Below are 17,384 nucleotides of genomic sequence, written 5' to 3'. Positions count from 1 at the left end.
CAAATGAGTGTCAATCATACTTTACCGCGGCTGGCGTCTTGACAGCTGTCAGAGTGATAATTATGGAAAGTGATGGAAGATATCAAGGTTCCTTTCCATGAGAAGAGGACAACCACAATATCCTTCCTGTTCAGTTTCAAAGTGGAGGTAATGCATTTCGGTCTTGAAATAGTTGATATAAAAAAACGCAGGTGACTCAAACACGAGTTTACTTTTAAGTGCTGTGTATGTGTTCTAATGCCTCGATCGTATTGTCCGCTATGACTCAGATGCGACCCACAATTTACATTTGACATTAATGAAATAAGGCGCTGAATGCATTTTAAAAGCTGTATTGCACTTTTATTAAATATATATATATATATAAAAAAACATGCAGCAGAAATGGCAAACACAAAACAGCACGCAGTCAAACACTGAGGCTGCAAACACAATTGATGGATTCTCAGTACAGAATGACTCACTCCCAGTTGTATTCAGCAGTATGCACATGCTGTACAGTAGAAGGTGACTGAATGGAAATGGATTGGTGAGTAGAAACAGTACTTGTAGCTAATGTCACAACAAGTTTGCAGTTATATTTTCACTTCAGTTTTTTTCCCCCTTAATTGTTAGAATAAATAAAGTTTTTTAACAAATAATATGTTGAATTTTTTACGACATTGTAACTCAGAGAACATAATGATATCAAAAATTAACTTAATATGCAAAACTCCTTCAGACGTCTGGACCAAATGGATGAATATTGTGGAGTGCCAAACATCTGGCAAACTGTCAACATGTCTCTACAAAGAACAAGGCAATATTTAACAGGCACAACTTTAGCAGACAGATCTCATTTCATTTCAATACTGAAACCAAATAGAAAGATCAGATACGGACAGGACCATGGTATTTGCACCTGTTCTGAGTTTTTATACATCCTCGACTCAACAGCCCTTTTTTGTTGAAAACAAACAATCTGCTGCAAGACATAAATCAGGGCGTCTGAAATCAACACTTAATCTGTGTTGGTTTAACTCGGATGACCCATTTTCACAGCAGTAAAAGACGTACGACTTGCCTGCCGACTGGTCAGGTCTATCCATATCCAAATATGTAAATGAAGGATGTGCTGCATAAATATACACGACGAGTGCATACTCTTAGCTGTATAATGAAAAAATGGTTTTCAACACCCATTTCAACTGGTTAGGTCAGCATCCACAGAGAAGGAAAAGAGTGAACCAGAGAGCTAAAAAAAAAAAAGACAGTTACACCTACACATTTTCCGATTGAATGGTCCTTCAGAAAGTGCTCGTGGCGATAGAAGTTGAGCAACATGAGTTCGTGTTCTGATTTAACTTTTGTGAAAGTTGCAAGGAAGGTACGGGGTAAAAATAACCTTAAAAGTTTTTCTTTTCTTTTCTTTTCTTTTCTTTTCTTTTACTGCATGTGCAAATTCACATTCAGTTGTGTCGTCCACAGTTTTAGGCGTAAGGCGAGATATATCCTTCAAAGCGACGAGCCTGCAGATTTCAAAAGAGATTGTCACAATTTAAACGCTCAAATAAAACATTTAGACTTACAGTAGTTACATACTGTACATATAAAAATATTTCAGAATTTATAACACAACCATCCACAACAGCATTTACATAAGATAAAATAATATAATTTAACATGTCAACAAGGTGGCTCTTTGCTTTGTCCGTCTTCAGTTTCTTTTTCAGGGCCCATTGTTTGCACTTGATGCCCAAACAGACGCAAAGAATATGTCCTCATATTGTCCTCTGATAGGCACAGCCCTGTTTCACCCAACAAGACAGTACACTCCATGAGAAAAATATTATAATCATAGTCCATAAAACAACAGTTTGATCAGTAACTGGGCTCATCCATCTCCTCGTCGCTCCAGTCAGGTGGTGCATCTGTTCCAAAGTATCGATCCCCGAAGTTTCCTATGATGACAAAAAAATTGTGTCAACATTAATTTAAACTAAAAATCATAGTTGACATCATGTATAAACAAAGCAGGTTATTTTTGTGCAATAATCCAAAATATCTTCTCTCCGTTGCTCACCTATGCCAGGTATGATGTGGAAGAGGTCATTGACCTTCTTGTCCACAGCTGTTGTGATGATTTTGACCTGTGGGAATGCATAGGCCACCGAATGGACTCCCATTTCTGCCATGAGCAAAGACACCAGCAGGATCTTGTCTTCCTGGACATCATGGTCCTGAAAAATAAAAACACATCCATGAAAATAAGCTACACGAGGACAGCAATTCATTGCAGACAACGTGGACTTGTAATCGATCGGGCGCACCCACCAGCAGGACTCGAACGGCCATCATGGCAGCAGCTCCAGTCGACACAGTACAGTCCATCAGAATCACGTGATCCTCGCCGATGTCTTTTGGTAGACGCAGGTAATGAAGCTGAGAATGTTTAGAGAGAGGATATGGGTTAATACCAACATGTAACCTACATGACCAGTACTGTCCTGTAGCTGTAACATTGGTGGCACGATGCAGAAATCTTTAAACCTGAGAATCTCCAAGTTAGGACATACAGATTCTTAAAAAGTATGAAAATGACGAACTACAAAAAAAATTACTCTGAGATATTATTAAAGAACGTCTTAAAGGTCCAGTGTGTAGGATTCAGGGGCACATAGTGGTGTGTTTGCAGATTGCAACCAACTGAACATGCATTCCCTATGTTGGCCGTTATAAACCGAAACATGCTTATATTCCTGGCTACTGCAACAACGATGCAACAAACCCAACAATTCTAAGTCTTGGGTGATTACACATTAATGAAAACATAATTATTAATATTATTTTCCATTTCTGCCCCTAAATTCTATATACTGGACATTTAATGTCATCAAGCACATTTCTTTTGACACATTTAAGACTTTAAGGGTGTTTATATATTTCCTATAAGTTAAATCTGTACCTCTGGTTCTCCTGTGTCCTGGTTGGTCTGGATGAGGATCTTGCCGATGCGGACGTCTTTGCAGACGGCCCTCAGAGCCGGCTCCATGGTCTCCCCGGCTCGAAGGATGGACACGCCTGTTATCTGAAGAAAAACAAAGAGAAGAAAGAAAAAATTAACAGAGGTTAATTGCATCAGTTTGGGTAGAGACAAACACTTCTGAATGGTCTTTAAAATAAAAAAATTAAAGGGTTGTGGAGACGTCAGGCTGTAAATGGAGTTCACTCACCCTCTTCCCGTGGAAAGTCCTGCCTTCATAATCCTCTCCCTGGGGGGTCTGGACTACGTGGACCTGAGATAATATTAAAAATCAGAACAGTGTGAGTACAATGCTGATAGCTGTTGTGTGCTATAGAAGTCAAGGAAATAGTTTGTGATCAATTGTGGTGAATTTCAAACTGTCAGTCACGTGTGTGTTTGTGTAATACAAACGTGAAGCTTATGGTTAAGGTATGGAAACTTTCCATTGTGGTGACTTGATCATTTTCCATTCTCATGCGTCCGTCTATCTGACTGTCATTTTTAGCAAATAAGCGCTCATTCTTTTTCCACCAATCTTTCTACATTTCAGAGCACCAAAATAAACTGTATTGCTGTGTCTTGTCAGCTTTTGTCTATCATTCAGTTATCTTGTGCTTTCTTTCTCCTACACATGTCTCTGTCTACGCTCTGGTATCTAATGTTTCAGTGTTAATGTTCTACTTATTACAAAGGATTACAGAACCTTCATGCAGTGCTGTGAATTAATTAACAGTGGATGTCAGTATTAAACACCTGCGAGGGGAGGAAGGAGAGCGCCCGCTCGATCAACAGACGCATCAGTCTCTTGGAGTAGAAGATGAACTCATCGCGGCTGGTTTCCTTGTTTCTAAATGTGGGTGATTAGGAGAAGAACAATACAAGATTTAGCTGCTGTTCACTGCACAGGGTTTAGCTGTTCATGTAACAAATGAGATCTCACAGTTTTTACCTGATAATGGTGTGCATGCCCCTGACCTGGGGTGTGCTCTCCAGAACACTGAGGGTCTGGGGGAGGGGTTGGGCCTGGTGTGCAGAAGCCAAGGCTGCCCTGTAACCACGGCAACAAATAGTAGAGCGGGGGTGGTGTAGGGTGAGACGAGTGGGAAGAGGGAAGATGGGCAGACACATGAATACAACACACGTAAAAACAATAAGTGCAACTGACGCTTCTCTGCACGCGTGTGTACAATACGTGTGCACAGTCAGAAAACACACACAAACAGACAAACACACACACACAGAAGTGTAAGTACATGCAAAACCTATCACATATTTTTCTGGAGTAGTTAAAGCACAGTTGATCATGGTAGTGTGTAACCACTGTAATATGATTACTTGGGAAAAAGCAAACGCACAACATTACAAAACACACAGTGCCAGTGTGAGTGTTTCAGTGGAAAATTACAACAGCACAGAGACCATGATGATGGAAAAGAAGTTAGAGAGATTCTTGGAAAGGTCAAGAAATAAAACAGATCTGTTTAAAAAATATGCATAATATATTAAATAAATTCTGCCTCATTTAAATAAAAGAATGATGGTTATTTTCCATGATAGGTCTCTACTACTTGCAATAATTCCCCCAGACTCCACACACTAAATGATTAGGTCTGAATATCTAGTTGGCCGAGGTCTACCCTGGGCTCTATAGAGGAACAGACACACTCAGTGATGCAGTCACGTTGACACTACATGTATCCACGATGTCACTGAGATAAACATTAGCCAGATGCAAAAAAAAAAAAAAAAAGAGAGAAATCATAGCAAATCTGCTCACATATCCCAGCGAAGTTTCCTCTATGGGGAGAGTTTTTTTGACAGACAACAACAGACACAACAGAGTGTGACACACACACAGAAAAAAAAAACATATAAGAGGAGGAAAAAATGAGAAGAGACACAACATCAGGTGGATGGAGGGATTATCACACACAGTGAAAAGTGTGACAGCCGAGACTTGAAAATGTCAAATGTCTCGGAAGTACTCTAAGCACCGAGGTAAACTGCCGTTTCAAGTAAAATAATTTTTCCTGTTATCAAGTAGTTTAAATATCATGGTTCAGAGAAGAGGCTATGCTTTAAAAGATCTTATTACAGATGCTAGAGTAAAAGAGAGAGCATTTTCTTAACAGATTTTGAGATCTATACATGTGCACGATGCATCCATTGTGTGTTTGCGTGGGAGGTGCGCAAGCTATCGTGTGGCTGTCACTCTTTCACCGTGTAGAAGACTAAAGGTTGGTATTTCAGCTCACAGGCCCCAGCACATCCTGTGTCTAAAGACAGACACCAAGCTCACTTCCTCTCTCTCTCTGTCTCAGATACTGTGGCCGACATTCAATGGAAAAACTCAGCACTTTGTAGTAGGGTATTGGAAACTTTCTCTGTGGCTGAGGTAGATAATAGTCAACAATAGCTGCAGCGAGAGCTTCCTCCCTCTCGCTTTCTGTTATAGTCATTCTCTCTCTCTTATTCTTGTTGCCCCTGAAAGGAGGGGTCAGTGACTTGACTCATTGGTGTATTTTTAGACACAGAAGGCAGGAAGAGTGTGAGTTGTCATTTCTCTAGAATGTAGAGAGAAGGAAAACCAACGTCTTTGCATCAAATGCTGGCTGCACCACACCAAATCCAACGTTTTCGTCTTGATTCGACTTCTAAATGTTGAAATTTCACGCAGTTTTTATATTCACTCAATGCAGTTGTGGAGTCAGTCTTTACCATATTTTGGCACAGTCTCGTACTGTTATGACTGATCACTAATTCAGTATATTTGCTCTATAGGCACAACAGTGCCGCCTGGTGATGTGCCACGGCAGCCAGCAGATCAGTGGAAAGTAGAGGTTGGTTTTGCTGGCCTCTTTTCCTCTCTCTCCCAGTAAGAAGCAGAACAAGTGGGGAACTGGACAGATGGTGAGGAGAGAATGATAGACAGGATAAAGGCCACTCTACCTGACGCTGAGCTCGCGCTGTGAGCCATGGAGGGGATTTGGGGTGGAGGGGAAGTGGTGGGGGAGAGAGTGAGAGAGCAGTCCATCAGCAGCATGTGTGTTAATGTGTGCTTGTGTGTGTGTGTGTGTGTGTGTGTGTGTGTGTGTGTAAAGTGGGGCGGGAACAAAGCAAACTGCATGGTGGCACAAAGTGCTCCCCACGAGCAAAAGTGTGCCTTCGGTGACATTTAGTGCATGTTGCACAACCAATCCAAAAGTGGAAACAGCACACTCTGGTTCAGTAGTCAAAAGAGCTTATTCTGACGAGGAAGCAGAACGAACCACTGAGCGAGGATTTCAAATAATTATGTATTAGGATTTACTCTTCCACAGTAATAAATGTTATATTACCAATTCAACATAATAAACTTTTAACCCCCCTAACCTAAAAGGAAATGTCTTGAAATGTGTTTGATATGGATAAATATCAATCATTGTTTCCTTTAATAAAAGCTTCAACTGTCTAGACACTAAATTAATCTTAAAGAAGTTCAACCAAATATGACAATCCAGTCAATATCTCCGCGGTTGGAAGAAGTCAGGTGAAGTTCTGTTGTCCACAAAACATTTCTGGAGCTTCACAGCAAAACAGGGCTGCAGTGTTCTCCTAAACAACTGAAGTAGCTGGGGACTTGTCTTAAAACGATCAAACGATTGAAAACGTTCATTGTAATCCAAGTCTATAGAAGCAAGAATCTTCACCGTACTTGCTAAGCTAAAAACGTTAGCCTGCGCGCCATTTAAAGAGCGTGCACAAGCTCTGGAGACTTCTGGCTTCGGGAGACAACAAACCCTCACCCGACTCTCCATCCGCATGGGGACAAGTAGATAATGACTGAATTTTCATTTTTGGATGAACTTATCCCTTAAAATGTTCTCTCTTGATTTTTGTCAGCCACCCCCTCATTTGAACTGGTGTACCAATATTCACATTCATAACAGTTGGACTTGTACGACATATTAATATAAGAAGCACAGAAACCTAACCTTCAGATTCAGACTCTTATCAGATAATGACTATCAAGTATTGATTCTGTGTCCTACCAGAGCTGTAACTGTGATCAGGATTAGTAAAGTATTAATTTGCTAAATTTAGACCCCAGTAAGACACAGAAAGCATGAGGGGACTCTCTAGTTGTCACTTCACACCAAACTAATAAAAAACCTGAGAAAACATTATTATTCTGGTCCAAATTGCAATATTTTCCCCTGAAACAAATGTTAGTGACTACACATAATGACTGCTATCACAATGCTTAACATAATAATCTATTTATCTGTCAAACTGTCTGGAGCAATCAGGCACATTCATCCTCACATTTCTATCCACTAGAGGGAGTGATGGAGCTTGTAATTACTGACAAATAATAAGGGCTGGCTGCAACTACACTCAGCAAATCATCCCAACAGTATACTAAATATCTTTTCAGCTTTAAAATTAAATTGAACAGAAACAAACAAAAATCACATCAGGTGGTTTGACTGAAGGGCTATAATTCACCGTTATGACACATTCTCTGTATGTGTGTGTCTGTGTGTGTGTGTGTGTGACAGTATGCCTGTAGGTCTGTAAGTGTGATTTCTCTTACCTCCTCCAGCTGACTGTGGACATGCTGCACGATCAAATCGATGGCCACCATGTTGCCACCACCTGACAGAAAGAAAACACAAAAACAAAGTTAATTCTCTAGTTCAACAGCAGTAAAATATTGGAAAGTTGCCTAAATTACAAACAAAATAAATTACTGTTCTGTGTCACTGTTCGTAGACAGTAATTACACGACTGCCATTTCCCTCCGAAATCACACTTACTGCTGTGTTCCTTGTTTTAAGTCCTACAAACGTAGGTAATCTGACAAATAATTAAAATTTTATCGCTTCCTGATTGATCAGCAACTAAAAAGACAATGGTTAGTGAAAATCTGGAGAGACGTAGGGCCGTATTTCAAGGTAAAAAACTTATTTGATAGCGTGTCCCACTGTTTACAAGAGATCATTTTCCACGACATTTTCAGTGATGATCTAGCTGGTATGACAGACACGGGTGGCGGTCATACACTAATATGTTCCTCTCTGTGGAAATTTATAATGAAATAAATAACTAAAATGAACTGGTAACTGGTAACTACTAAGTGGTTTCCTGCCAGGTTAGCCAGCAGTGCCAAACAATTACATTTGAAACATAATGTAACATTATTTGGAGTTTCGGCCACTTAAATTGTAACGTTATATTAATGTCACCAGCCTGCGTTGCTGCTGTGTGATGTGACTTGGGGGTGTGTTCACAGCGGGCAGCCTACTCAAAATACTCTTGTCCATTACTAATGTTACCATTTGAATGTTAATATGATTCTTCACATAACTTTGCCCTTTCAGAAGACAATGCCATGTGTTTTGGGGAGCTGTGAGTGAAAATAGGAAAATGTTTCAATAATTTTCCAGGACAACACAAGATTTTTCAGGACATTTTGCTTTTTCTCTCATTTTCCACGTGTTTTCCATGACTGGAAAATTGGTCTACTGTTTTACAGGTTTTCCAGGATTAATGGGAACCCTGTTCTGTTAGACAACAGCTAACATCAGCTGTCAACCTCAACTTCCTAGCTAACATTACGATTTGATAGTTTTATTTGATACAATTGGGAAGTCGTAAATAAAATATCAACACACATCTTGGAGTAAATTACACTGGATGTAATCAAAGGAAGTGGTTGCATGCTAACTTTTGCTGAAGTGTTGTTTTTCCTTGAAATATAGGCTGATGATCCTCCAATTTTCACTATCCACCATCTTTTCAGTCACTAATCATCTGGTAAGTGGGAAAGTAACAACAATTTGGCAGGTTCCTGATGTTTATACTGCTTACAACCTGGAACACAGCAGCATGACATTATGCCAGCATTTGAGCTTCCCACCCTGAGGGTGACATCAGAGAGAAATGGCTGACATGTGAATATAGTCTATTGAGTTCATTCCTTTCTATATTAAGAGTATGACAGTACTTGTTAAGTGATGTTAAACCTGTATACATATATGTAAACGTATGTGTATGTTGTATGCACGCACCACGTGGCACCACAATATCAGCCAGGCGCATGGTGGGTTCAATGTACTGCTCAAATGCCGGCTTGACAAACTTGTTGTACTGTTTGATGACGCCTTCAATGTCTCTGCCTCTCTCTGTAATATCCCTCCTCAGCCGACGCACCAGCCGGATGTCAGAGTCTGTGTCAACAAAAATCTTCATGTCCAGCAGCTGACAAGAGAACATGAAACAGAGAGAACAGGTTAAGCTGATGGAAAGGTTCATAACACACAACGAGGACCAGGCTAAATATACCTTCTTCATTCTTTTTGTAACTCATTCTGAGCATAATTGTGCTTACAGTTGTGTCATGATATACTATTAATGTTAAGATATTTGTTTACTGTGCTTGGAAAATGTGTCTTGAATGAGTCTGATATGAATAAATGCCAAGATTAACCATGACAAGGATAATTAACTTTTGATACGCAGTTTTCTTTTTAAATTAATGATCACATTGGAGTGTGTGGTGACTCCTAATTAATCTTTATAATGGATTCTGTTTATTTTTGTTCGCAGGGACCTCATTATGACAGGTTTAACCTACTTCTGTCCCAAAAGCAAGATTAAAAGGCCAACATGTTTTTAATTACGTAAAGTACAGTTTCTTATCAAGTAAGTAGTAGATGAAAAAGTGTTTTTGACTCGTAAATAATAACTCTAATATCAATAAACATTTTACAGCATCTGAAAGAAACGACCTTGTTGCATTAGTTTGTACATTAAAATACTTATCAATCAATTAAAAAGTAATACGCTTGGATAGAGGATAAATCCATTACAAATGTGACATTTTGCAGTGAAAAAAAAACTGGTGGACAAAGTATGTGGTGCAGACTCTTTCTCAATCACTTTAACCATATCTTTGGCAGTTCTGTGCAGCAAGGTGTTGGCCTTTATCAAAATATATGTATATAAATATCGATATGTATAGTTTGAATTCAGTGTTTTGAACTTATTTACTTAAAATTCGCTTACATTTCAATCATGGATTGAACATTTAAAACACTCGATAAGCTAGTTTTTGCATAAACGGCACAGGTGTAAGTGAATAAAATGAAAAAAAGCCCCCTCCCAGGAAAGCACAGAAAAATATGGTCGTCCACGTGTACAGATAAAAATAAACCTGACACCAGCACCTTCCACTGACCAGCTGAACATGTCAAAGGACAATAACCTTGCCCTACCTGCAGGAGCTTTTTATCTGCGAAGGCCATGATTCCCTCAAAGATGATAACACTGGCTCCATATACGGTTTTCTGTAGGGGACACACGTGCATGTAGTATTACAGGATAACGTACATAGACAGCACATGGACATACAGACAATACATGCCTAAGCATTTTGCAACTGATGAGAAAACATCTAACTGTACTTAATGGATACTCAATTATAAAAAACAGAAGACAGAATTCACAATAATGGTTTGTCAGTGACCATCTGGAGTAGCAGATTTGCAATGTGACTCTAAACCTCTAGCAAGGGAGATTAAAACCCTCTTAGGTAATCGAGAAACTGAGATTATATTCAGTAATTCTGACATGCTACTCATTAATTTACGAAGTTCAATGCCATGTGTTTGGACGTGTGCATTCATCCTTACCCACTCCTTCTGTCTCCCATGAGTTGTAAAGTCATACACAGGGATTTTCACGCTCTTGCCCTGTTTGAGCTTGCGCAGGGTGTGTGTCAGCAGATCAAAGTCAAAGGCATCGGGGTGGTCAAAGTTATAGTCGTTACTGGCAGCCAGAGTCTGCTCTTCTGGGGACAGGACCTGAAGATTGCAGCAAATATTGTAATCACATACTTTGCAGCAAACTTCACACAATAATGATTTCCAAGCACAACAAAAATGATTTCCCACGATAACAATTGTACAGTAAGAAAAAAAAAAGACTTATAAAACAATGTTACATGAATGCATTTAAATAAAACAAGTACACATGCTTTAATATTGGTTGTTAGACATAATTTACATAAGCTTGTGCAAAAACACAGATCGCTCTTCAGGAGCAGTTGAAGTTGGGAGGCCTAAATTTAGGAGATCATCATGTGCCACTGTGACGTCTGTACCAGGTGGTGTGTGTGTCTGTGTGTGTGCCCTTAGGGTAGTTAAGTATTAAAGCTCCAGATCTGGTATTTGGCAGTTTCAGAACAGCAACACCCCCTTCTCAAGTGAACCCATTACACACTTAATTTGATAAACCAGTGTAGCTGGCTCTCTGGGGACTGTGTTCAAACATGAGATACCCCCAACAGAAAAACGTAAGATATTAATTTTAAAAAGACATAAATACTAAATGAAATGTTTTGGATGCCAACCTCTGGTATCGCAGCGTGGTGAGAGCTATAGTGCCACTGGCCAGTGGTAAATCCCTCCTTCTCTGTACAGTCTAAACCACTGCTGTCAGATTGTGACGGGATTACATAACCGCAGAGTGGGTGGAGGTATAGAGGGGCAAGAATGATGGCTCTTGCTTGATTGCTCTCCACCACTCTTTTTCTCTCCCCATTCCACTCACCACTGTGCTTCTCTTTTAACTCATCCGCCTTCTAATATTATCCTGTCTCCTTTTTCTCCAGTCACTCGTCTTATCCCCATTTTCCCTCTGGGATCCAAAAGGCAATCCTATTTTCTCTCTTTCACTCTTGTCTTCTGCACTTAGTCTCACTCTTTCAAACATTTCCTTCAGGCCACTGGGAGGTTAGCAGCCATACGAGACAGAGTTGAAGTATTAATAATAATAAGGAAGAAATTATTTCTTGGACTCATTTCATGTCAAGATTTTATCTGAGAGCATTTGGATTGACATAAAGATGTGGAAAAACATGTCAAAATTCAGGTTACCTATATAGTAAAAGGCATCCAGTGTCTTAACCTGTCATTACAACATTTACAAACATGTGTGTCTGCATGCAAATGGACACAAACCATCAATACATACCGACTGTACTGCACAAACACACACACACACACACCTTGTAAAAGGAGTCCATTGACAGCAGTACAACCCATGGAACATCCAAAGCTTCAATTATCTTCCGCGCCACGGTTGTTTTTCCTGAAGCGCTGCCGCCACACAGACCTGTGACAGCACATTTACATGAAGGCATTGAGTAACAGTATTTTGCATACATGTTTAAAGGCACATGAAAGTACATGAAGTAAAATACCTTTGCTTGGTGGGAACTTACTGTACAAGTACTAGCTTGATAGCCTTTTGTATTTGCTTTAGGCTACCGCATGTATAGAGGCAGGAAGAAACAGAGACCAGGACTTCAGAACGTCCTGTTCCCTATGTACAATACTTGCCGGTGGCAAAAGAGCCACCTCTAACTCAGTTAAAATGTCAATAATGAGAGTGAAAGGGCTTGTCAATACCCATTAGCAGTAAAGGCGGTGATTGCTTATTTCTGCAAAAAGGCACTTCTTATCTGCTTGTAGTATTAAAGGTGATCTACCTAGTTTTGGGGAAGACATTCAAGAGAAGAGAAAAATCTTCACTGATTGATTTTCATGCCCTGCTTTTTCCTTCGGTTTTGAGAACTCAGATGTATTGACACTGTGTGTGTTTATATGGATTCAGATGTACAGTATGTCATTGCCAAGTTATGGGAGAATGTACTCGAAAGAAAATGAAAGATATAACAGGATCTCCTTAAGTGTCCTACCAATGACGAAGGCATCTTTGGACTGTGTTCCATGCTCGTTGTACCAGGGCGGGCGGCCAGCTGTGTAGATGGTTCGTTTGGAGGTGCGTAGGAGAGGAGGCTCAGATTTGCACTGGCTGGTGGTCCTTTTCCTGGGTGAAAGGCCTGTGCTGCTTACCGAGGGGAGAAGCCGGTCCAAAGATCCCTCACCACCTCCACTGTAAAACAACAAACAAACAACAGAAGATGACATTAATGTTGACAATTTTGCTGGTGTATATTTGACAGAACTGTTAGAAGCAGGGCTGCACAATATTGGAACAAAACTGACATTGTAATATTTTGGTTTTCTGCAATATTTATTGCGATATGAAAAATACAGAAGTTTCCTCCAAATAACCTGAGGAGCTCTATTTGGAAAAAAATAATCACTCTAGAATGACAGGGCTGTTTTGTAGGGGAGTGCATTTTATCAACCAACCAATGCAGGCCATGTTTTGTTGGATAAAATGATCAAGAATGATTGAGGCTCACAACCATGTATGCAAGATTCATTAAATTGGACTAAATCATGCAATGTTAAACAGACGTCTGTAAAATGAGAACGATGCAAGTTGTAGCATGAAGAAGCATTTGAGTTCTCTAGTTTACTTGACATTGCACATCCTGTGATGTGACTATTGCACATACGCACGTTGCAATGTCGATGCTGAAACGATATATTGTGCAGCCCTAGTTAGAAGTTACTGGTCTGCAGCTCTGTACACATTAAAAAGAGCAATTTCTTGTTTGTGGTTTTGACTTGAATACAGTACTATCATTATAAACAGTTACGTCATATCAAGTGGTAAATAACTGAGGAGCTTTTGGTCACAGTATGATGGGGATTTTCATTTAACTTCATTAACTACGCAATGAAAGATAGCACACAACCATAGTGTAACCAAATTAGTTTGTAATTGCCCTTGTGTCAAGAGTAGAATTTGAACAGTGGTGAAACTATCATTACAACGTGGTGAGAGACAGTCATGACACTAAGACACACATGTAATCTTTAATTAAAAAAAAAAAAAATGCTTTCTCATTGTCTTATCAATGTGTGATGAATGATTGCTGACACTAAGACAGACAGTTAGGGCACCTAACAGTGAGGTGGACTTACACGAACAGTGGCCCAGTTACCTGACAGTAAACAAGACTGACCTAGAGTTGTGTTGCCTCCTGTCATGGGTTAATGTTCAGTTTTTACATGTTCAACAGGTGAGCTTTGTTCAGTCTACAGAAAGACTGCTGAAGGTACCAAAGTTCAATTCATAGTATGTTAACTAGGTGGAAAACTCAATGCAAACTCAATGCAAACTCAATTACATGACTAAAGTTCTGCAGAGGCTTTTGCAAGTGAATCATGTATAAATGCAATGTGTTGAGGGTTGTACCAATGACTAAGACCAATAGATATGTGTAAAATGTGCTATCAAAACATAAGAAGATAAAATAGGGCCTCATAAACAAATGACAAGATGCTCATTCAAAACAGGTATGTGACTCTTGTGGGAACCAGGTACAGAGGGAATTTGCGTAGACTATTCAAACAAGACACAATGGTTAAACACTTCTGCGCAACACAAAGTTACTTAAGTTCCATTAAGAGAAGTTTATGTGACACATTAAGCAAGTGTCTTGACACTTTTCAAAGTTGTCACCATATTTGGAAATGTAGTTAGTCATTGCTCCACCCAGAGAAAAAAAAGTTGTTTTTTTTCTGTTACATTTTAAGACAAAACTAAAGAAGAGTTAGCCTGAACAATGGTTGTAGCTCATTAAGATTCAGAGCAGAGGACAACAGTACAAAGAACTGGTCTAACCCATTGCTGAGTAACCTGTTTAGAATTCAACTTAACAACTCAACTACTTCTGGAAAAACAGCTTTGCCTCTCTCGCAAAAGTCTGGAGGCGTCTGTGCTGCATTATCTATGCAAAATAATAGCCTGAAGAAAAAAAAAAAACAATTGCACAATGTCAGTGAAGCCATCACTTATAATTCACTGATGCCATAAACAATGAATTGCACTATAAATATCGCAAAACAAGAAGCATCACCAAAGCAAAAAAAAAAAGTTTGTTTAGCAAGTCTAACCTGGTAACAGTTGCTAGCAACACTTACTGCAGTATCCGAGCCATCCACACTTCACCCAGTGACGACTGTAAAGATCCAGATGCCATATCTATAGTAGGCAGCTTGAGAGAACAGACCTAGATAGTCCTCTGTCTATTTCTCTGTTATTCATTCATCTCTTGGCTCTCTCATGTTTATATGGGCCATACACCTCCCCAGGTGGAGTCTCAAGAGGTCAGAGGTGAAGCAAACAAGAGAGAGCAAAGATTTATCTTATCGCAGCAGGGTCACCTGAGCTAGGGAGCGGGCTAAGACTGAGAGAACACATATACTGTGCATGAGGCACAGCACACTCCAGCAGTGTTATCAGTTAAAACCAAACCAGGGTGCCATAAAAGATTAGCCTAGTTGACTGTGCCGAATCATACCCTTGTTCAGTGGTTACAGTGCTGATAAACATTACATAAACGCATCTATGAATGCAACTTTGTGAATAGAAAAGGTTGTAAAGAGGCCACAGTGGAAGGTACCTAAGACCAGATGGCCAGAGCAGACATGGGGACCATAAGCCTCAATGGTCTGCAGGAGTCAGTGAAAAGGTAAACAAGACAAAGCATCATAACTTACACTACTTGTTCTTTCTTTTGTCCTCTTACCTTTGTGGAGGGTCTTTACAAAAAGGATTTTAAGACAAAACAATATATAATGGCATTTATTTGACAAAAGTCAACCTTAAATCAACAGAGCACGACTTCTCAACCTGCATGAACTTGCAACTTCTCAGCTGCATGACGGGTGGGTGATACAGTTGAAATCAATATTCAAGTACAATGCCTATTAATTAGGCCTGTCTGGAGAACGACTTTTGTTGACGATATACCGTCTCAGAACTAATAGTGACAAACTACATTTGTCATTTTAAGAATATTTTTTGCATAAAATTATAATATTAATCTAACATAATGCTAGCACACCCTTTCAAAAAGCAATGAAGTTGTACTATAAGATATGTAAGATCAATCTATTGCCAAAATATCTTGTCAGGTCAAGTAATAATATGAATATTTTTTAATATCTATAGATACAAATATATACTGTATATATTGATATGGCATATTCCTGAAAACAATATGTAAGTAATAATGTTATTGTTTATCTAAATTATACTGCAATATTGCATCAGATAAAACTCCTCAGACACCTAAACCAAACTCACCCAACTACTTACTTTAGGTTACAATTCGTGTTGAATCATTTATCATATCATCACAGTATTATATTACACCGAAACTTGTGGTATCAGTACAAAAGCATGATTAAAGTCAGTGACAAAAACATGTGTGTTACTAAGTGACAGATGCAAACTTTCCCAAAGCATGTCAACAAAAACTGATATACTCCAGAGACCAATAGGCTGGAGTGGCTATTCTGTTTATCCACATTCTGAAGAGAAAACATTTAACTCTCTCACAGGGTCAAATAAACAAACAATCAAATGATAAGTGCACTTGAGAATACAAGAATTAAAAAAAAAATTGAAATATATAAATAAATAAAATTCACTTACCTGCCATCAGATCTAAGAGTCCAACAGCCAGATATTCTAGCTCCTGAGTAAGCCGGTAGCGAGTTCATAACTACAGAAAAGTATAAGGGAGGTTCCCACTGTGTGCACAGACCTATGTTATTGCCAGTAGGTATACTCTGTATTCATATATACACTCAAGCACAATATAGCTTAACAGCACTGCCCTCTGGTATAACCCATCGAGAGAGACAGACAGATAGAGGTTGGGCAATATTAAAGGGATAAGCTTAGATGAGAAACGAAACTTTAGACATCTGTTTAGCTTTCTGTTTCTGCCATTCAGTGGAGTAATGGAGGGAGAGAGAAGGCACTGCAGCTTGGTAGAGAGAGAGCACACTCAGTGTGAAACTACAGCGCAGCTTTTCCCTCCTCTTTCACTCGCACTCCACTCCTCCCCTCAGTCGTCCGGCCAACAAATGTAAGAGGATAACCACCCCTCCAGATTATGTTCATTAGGTGATATTAATAGCATCAGGTTTGAGCCAGACCTTCCCACTCCAGGCACACACACACACACACACACACACAAACACACACATGCCAAGCTTGGGTCAACTGTCTTTGACAGTCAGTGTCGCAATATGTGGCTGGAGGTGAAAGCGGGACCAGAAGAGAGCGACAGAGACGCCAAGAGACAAACTGGTGGGGGAAAAAACAGGAAAAAAAGAGAAGGGATAGACAAACAGTGAGCTATTATTCTCCTCCGATGTTGACGCAGTTGACTGAATTTACAAGAGAGACGCTTCAGGCAGCTTTAGGGAGGTGAAGATAGGGAGAAATGGAGAGGAGAGAGAGGGAGAACACAACAGAGGGGAAGGGCAGAGGGGAGGCAATGTGCTTTTCCCCTGCAGGGACTTGCCATGTCTCTATGTGCCTTACACCAGAGTCTGGAGACGTCAGCACGACAGCAAACACACACACTCACAATCACAATCACAATCACACACATACA

General features: G+C 39.7%; 1 protein-coding gene across 2 annotated transcripts; it reads right to left on the bottom strand.

The window, feature by feature from the left end:
* Positions 1-326: 326 nt before the first annotated feature.
* uckl1b (uridine-cytidine kinase 1-like 1b) lies at positions 327-16,774 on the bottom strand. Of its 2 annotated transcripts, none has more exons than XM_084367971.1 (15): positions 16,412-16,774; positions 12,750-12,946; positions 12,057-12,163; positions 10,681-10,851; positions 10,264-10,335; positions 9,058-9,247; positions 7,581-7,642; positions 4,782-4,801; positions 3,954-4,052; positions 3,758-3,851; positions 3,213-3,275; positions 2,945-3,067; positions 2,314-2,421; positions 2,063-2,219; positions 327-1,940 (listed from the first exon to the last, which is right to left on the bottom strand). In XM_084367971.1, exons 1-15 carry the CDS (start codon positions 16,477-16,479, stop codon positions 1,861-1,863), a joined length of 1,611 nt encoding a protein of 536 aa, XP_084224097.1. In that variant the 5' UTR covers positions 16,480-16,774; the 3' UTR covers positions 327-1,860. The 2 variants fall into 2 exon arrangements, with proteins under 2 accessions (XP_084224097.1, XP_084224098.1); XM_084367972.1 differs by lacking the exon at positions 4,782-4,801 and adding an exon at positions 5,954-5,970 and having other exon boundaries at positions 16,412-16,773.
* Between the last annotated feature and the right edge of the window lie 610 nt (positions 16,775-17,384).

The sequence above is a fragment of the Pagrus pagrus genome, assembly GCF_965226575.1.
Source record: "Pagrus pagrus genome assembly, chromosome: 11".
Classification (NCBI taxonomy): domain Eukaryota; kingdom Metazoa; phylum Chordata; class Actinopteri; order Spariformes; family Sparidae; genus Pagrus; species Pagrus pagrus.
This window is presented reverse-complemented; position numbering and strand designations above follow the sequence as displayed.

Excerpts from the sequence above, each read along its gene's own strand:
- uckl1b (XM_084367971.1), bottom strand. The coding sequence starts at position 16,479 with ATGAACTCGCTACCGGCTTACTCAGGAGCTAGAATATCTGGCTGTTGG. Across the intron at positions 9,248-10,263 it reads CAGATAAAAAGCTCCTGCAG|CTGCTGGACATGAAGATTTT; the intron begins GTAGGGCAAGGT and ends TTCTCTTGTCAG. Across the intron at positions 7,643-9,057 it reads TGATATTGTGGTGCCACGTG|GTGGTGGCAACATGGTGGCC; the intron begins GTGCGTGCATAC and ends TCTTTCTGTCAG.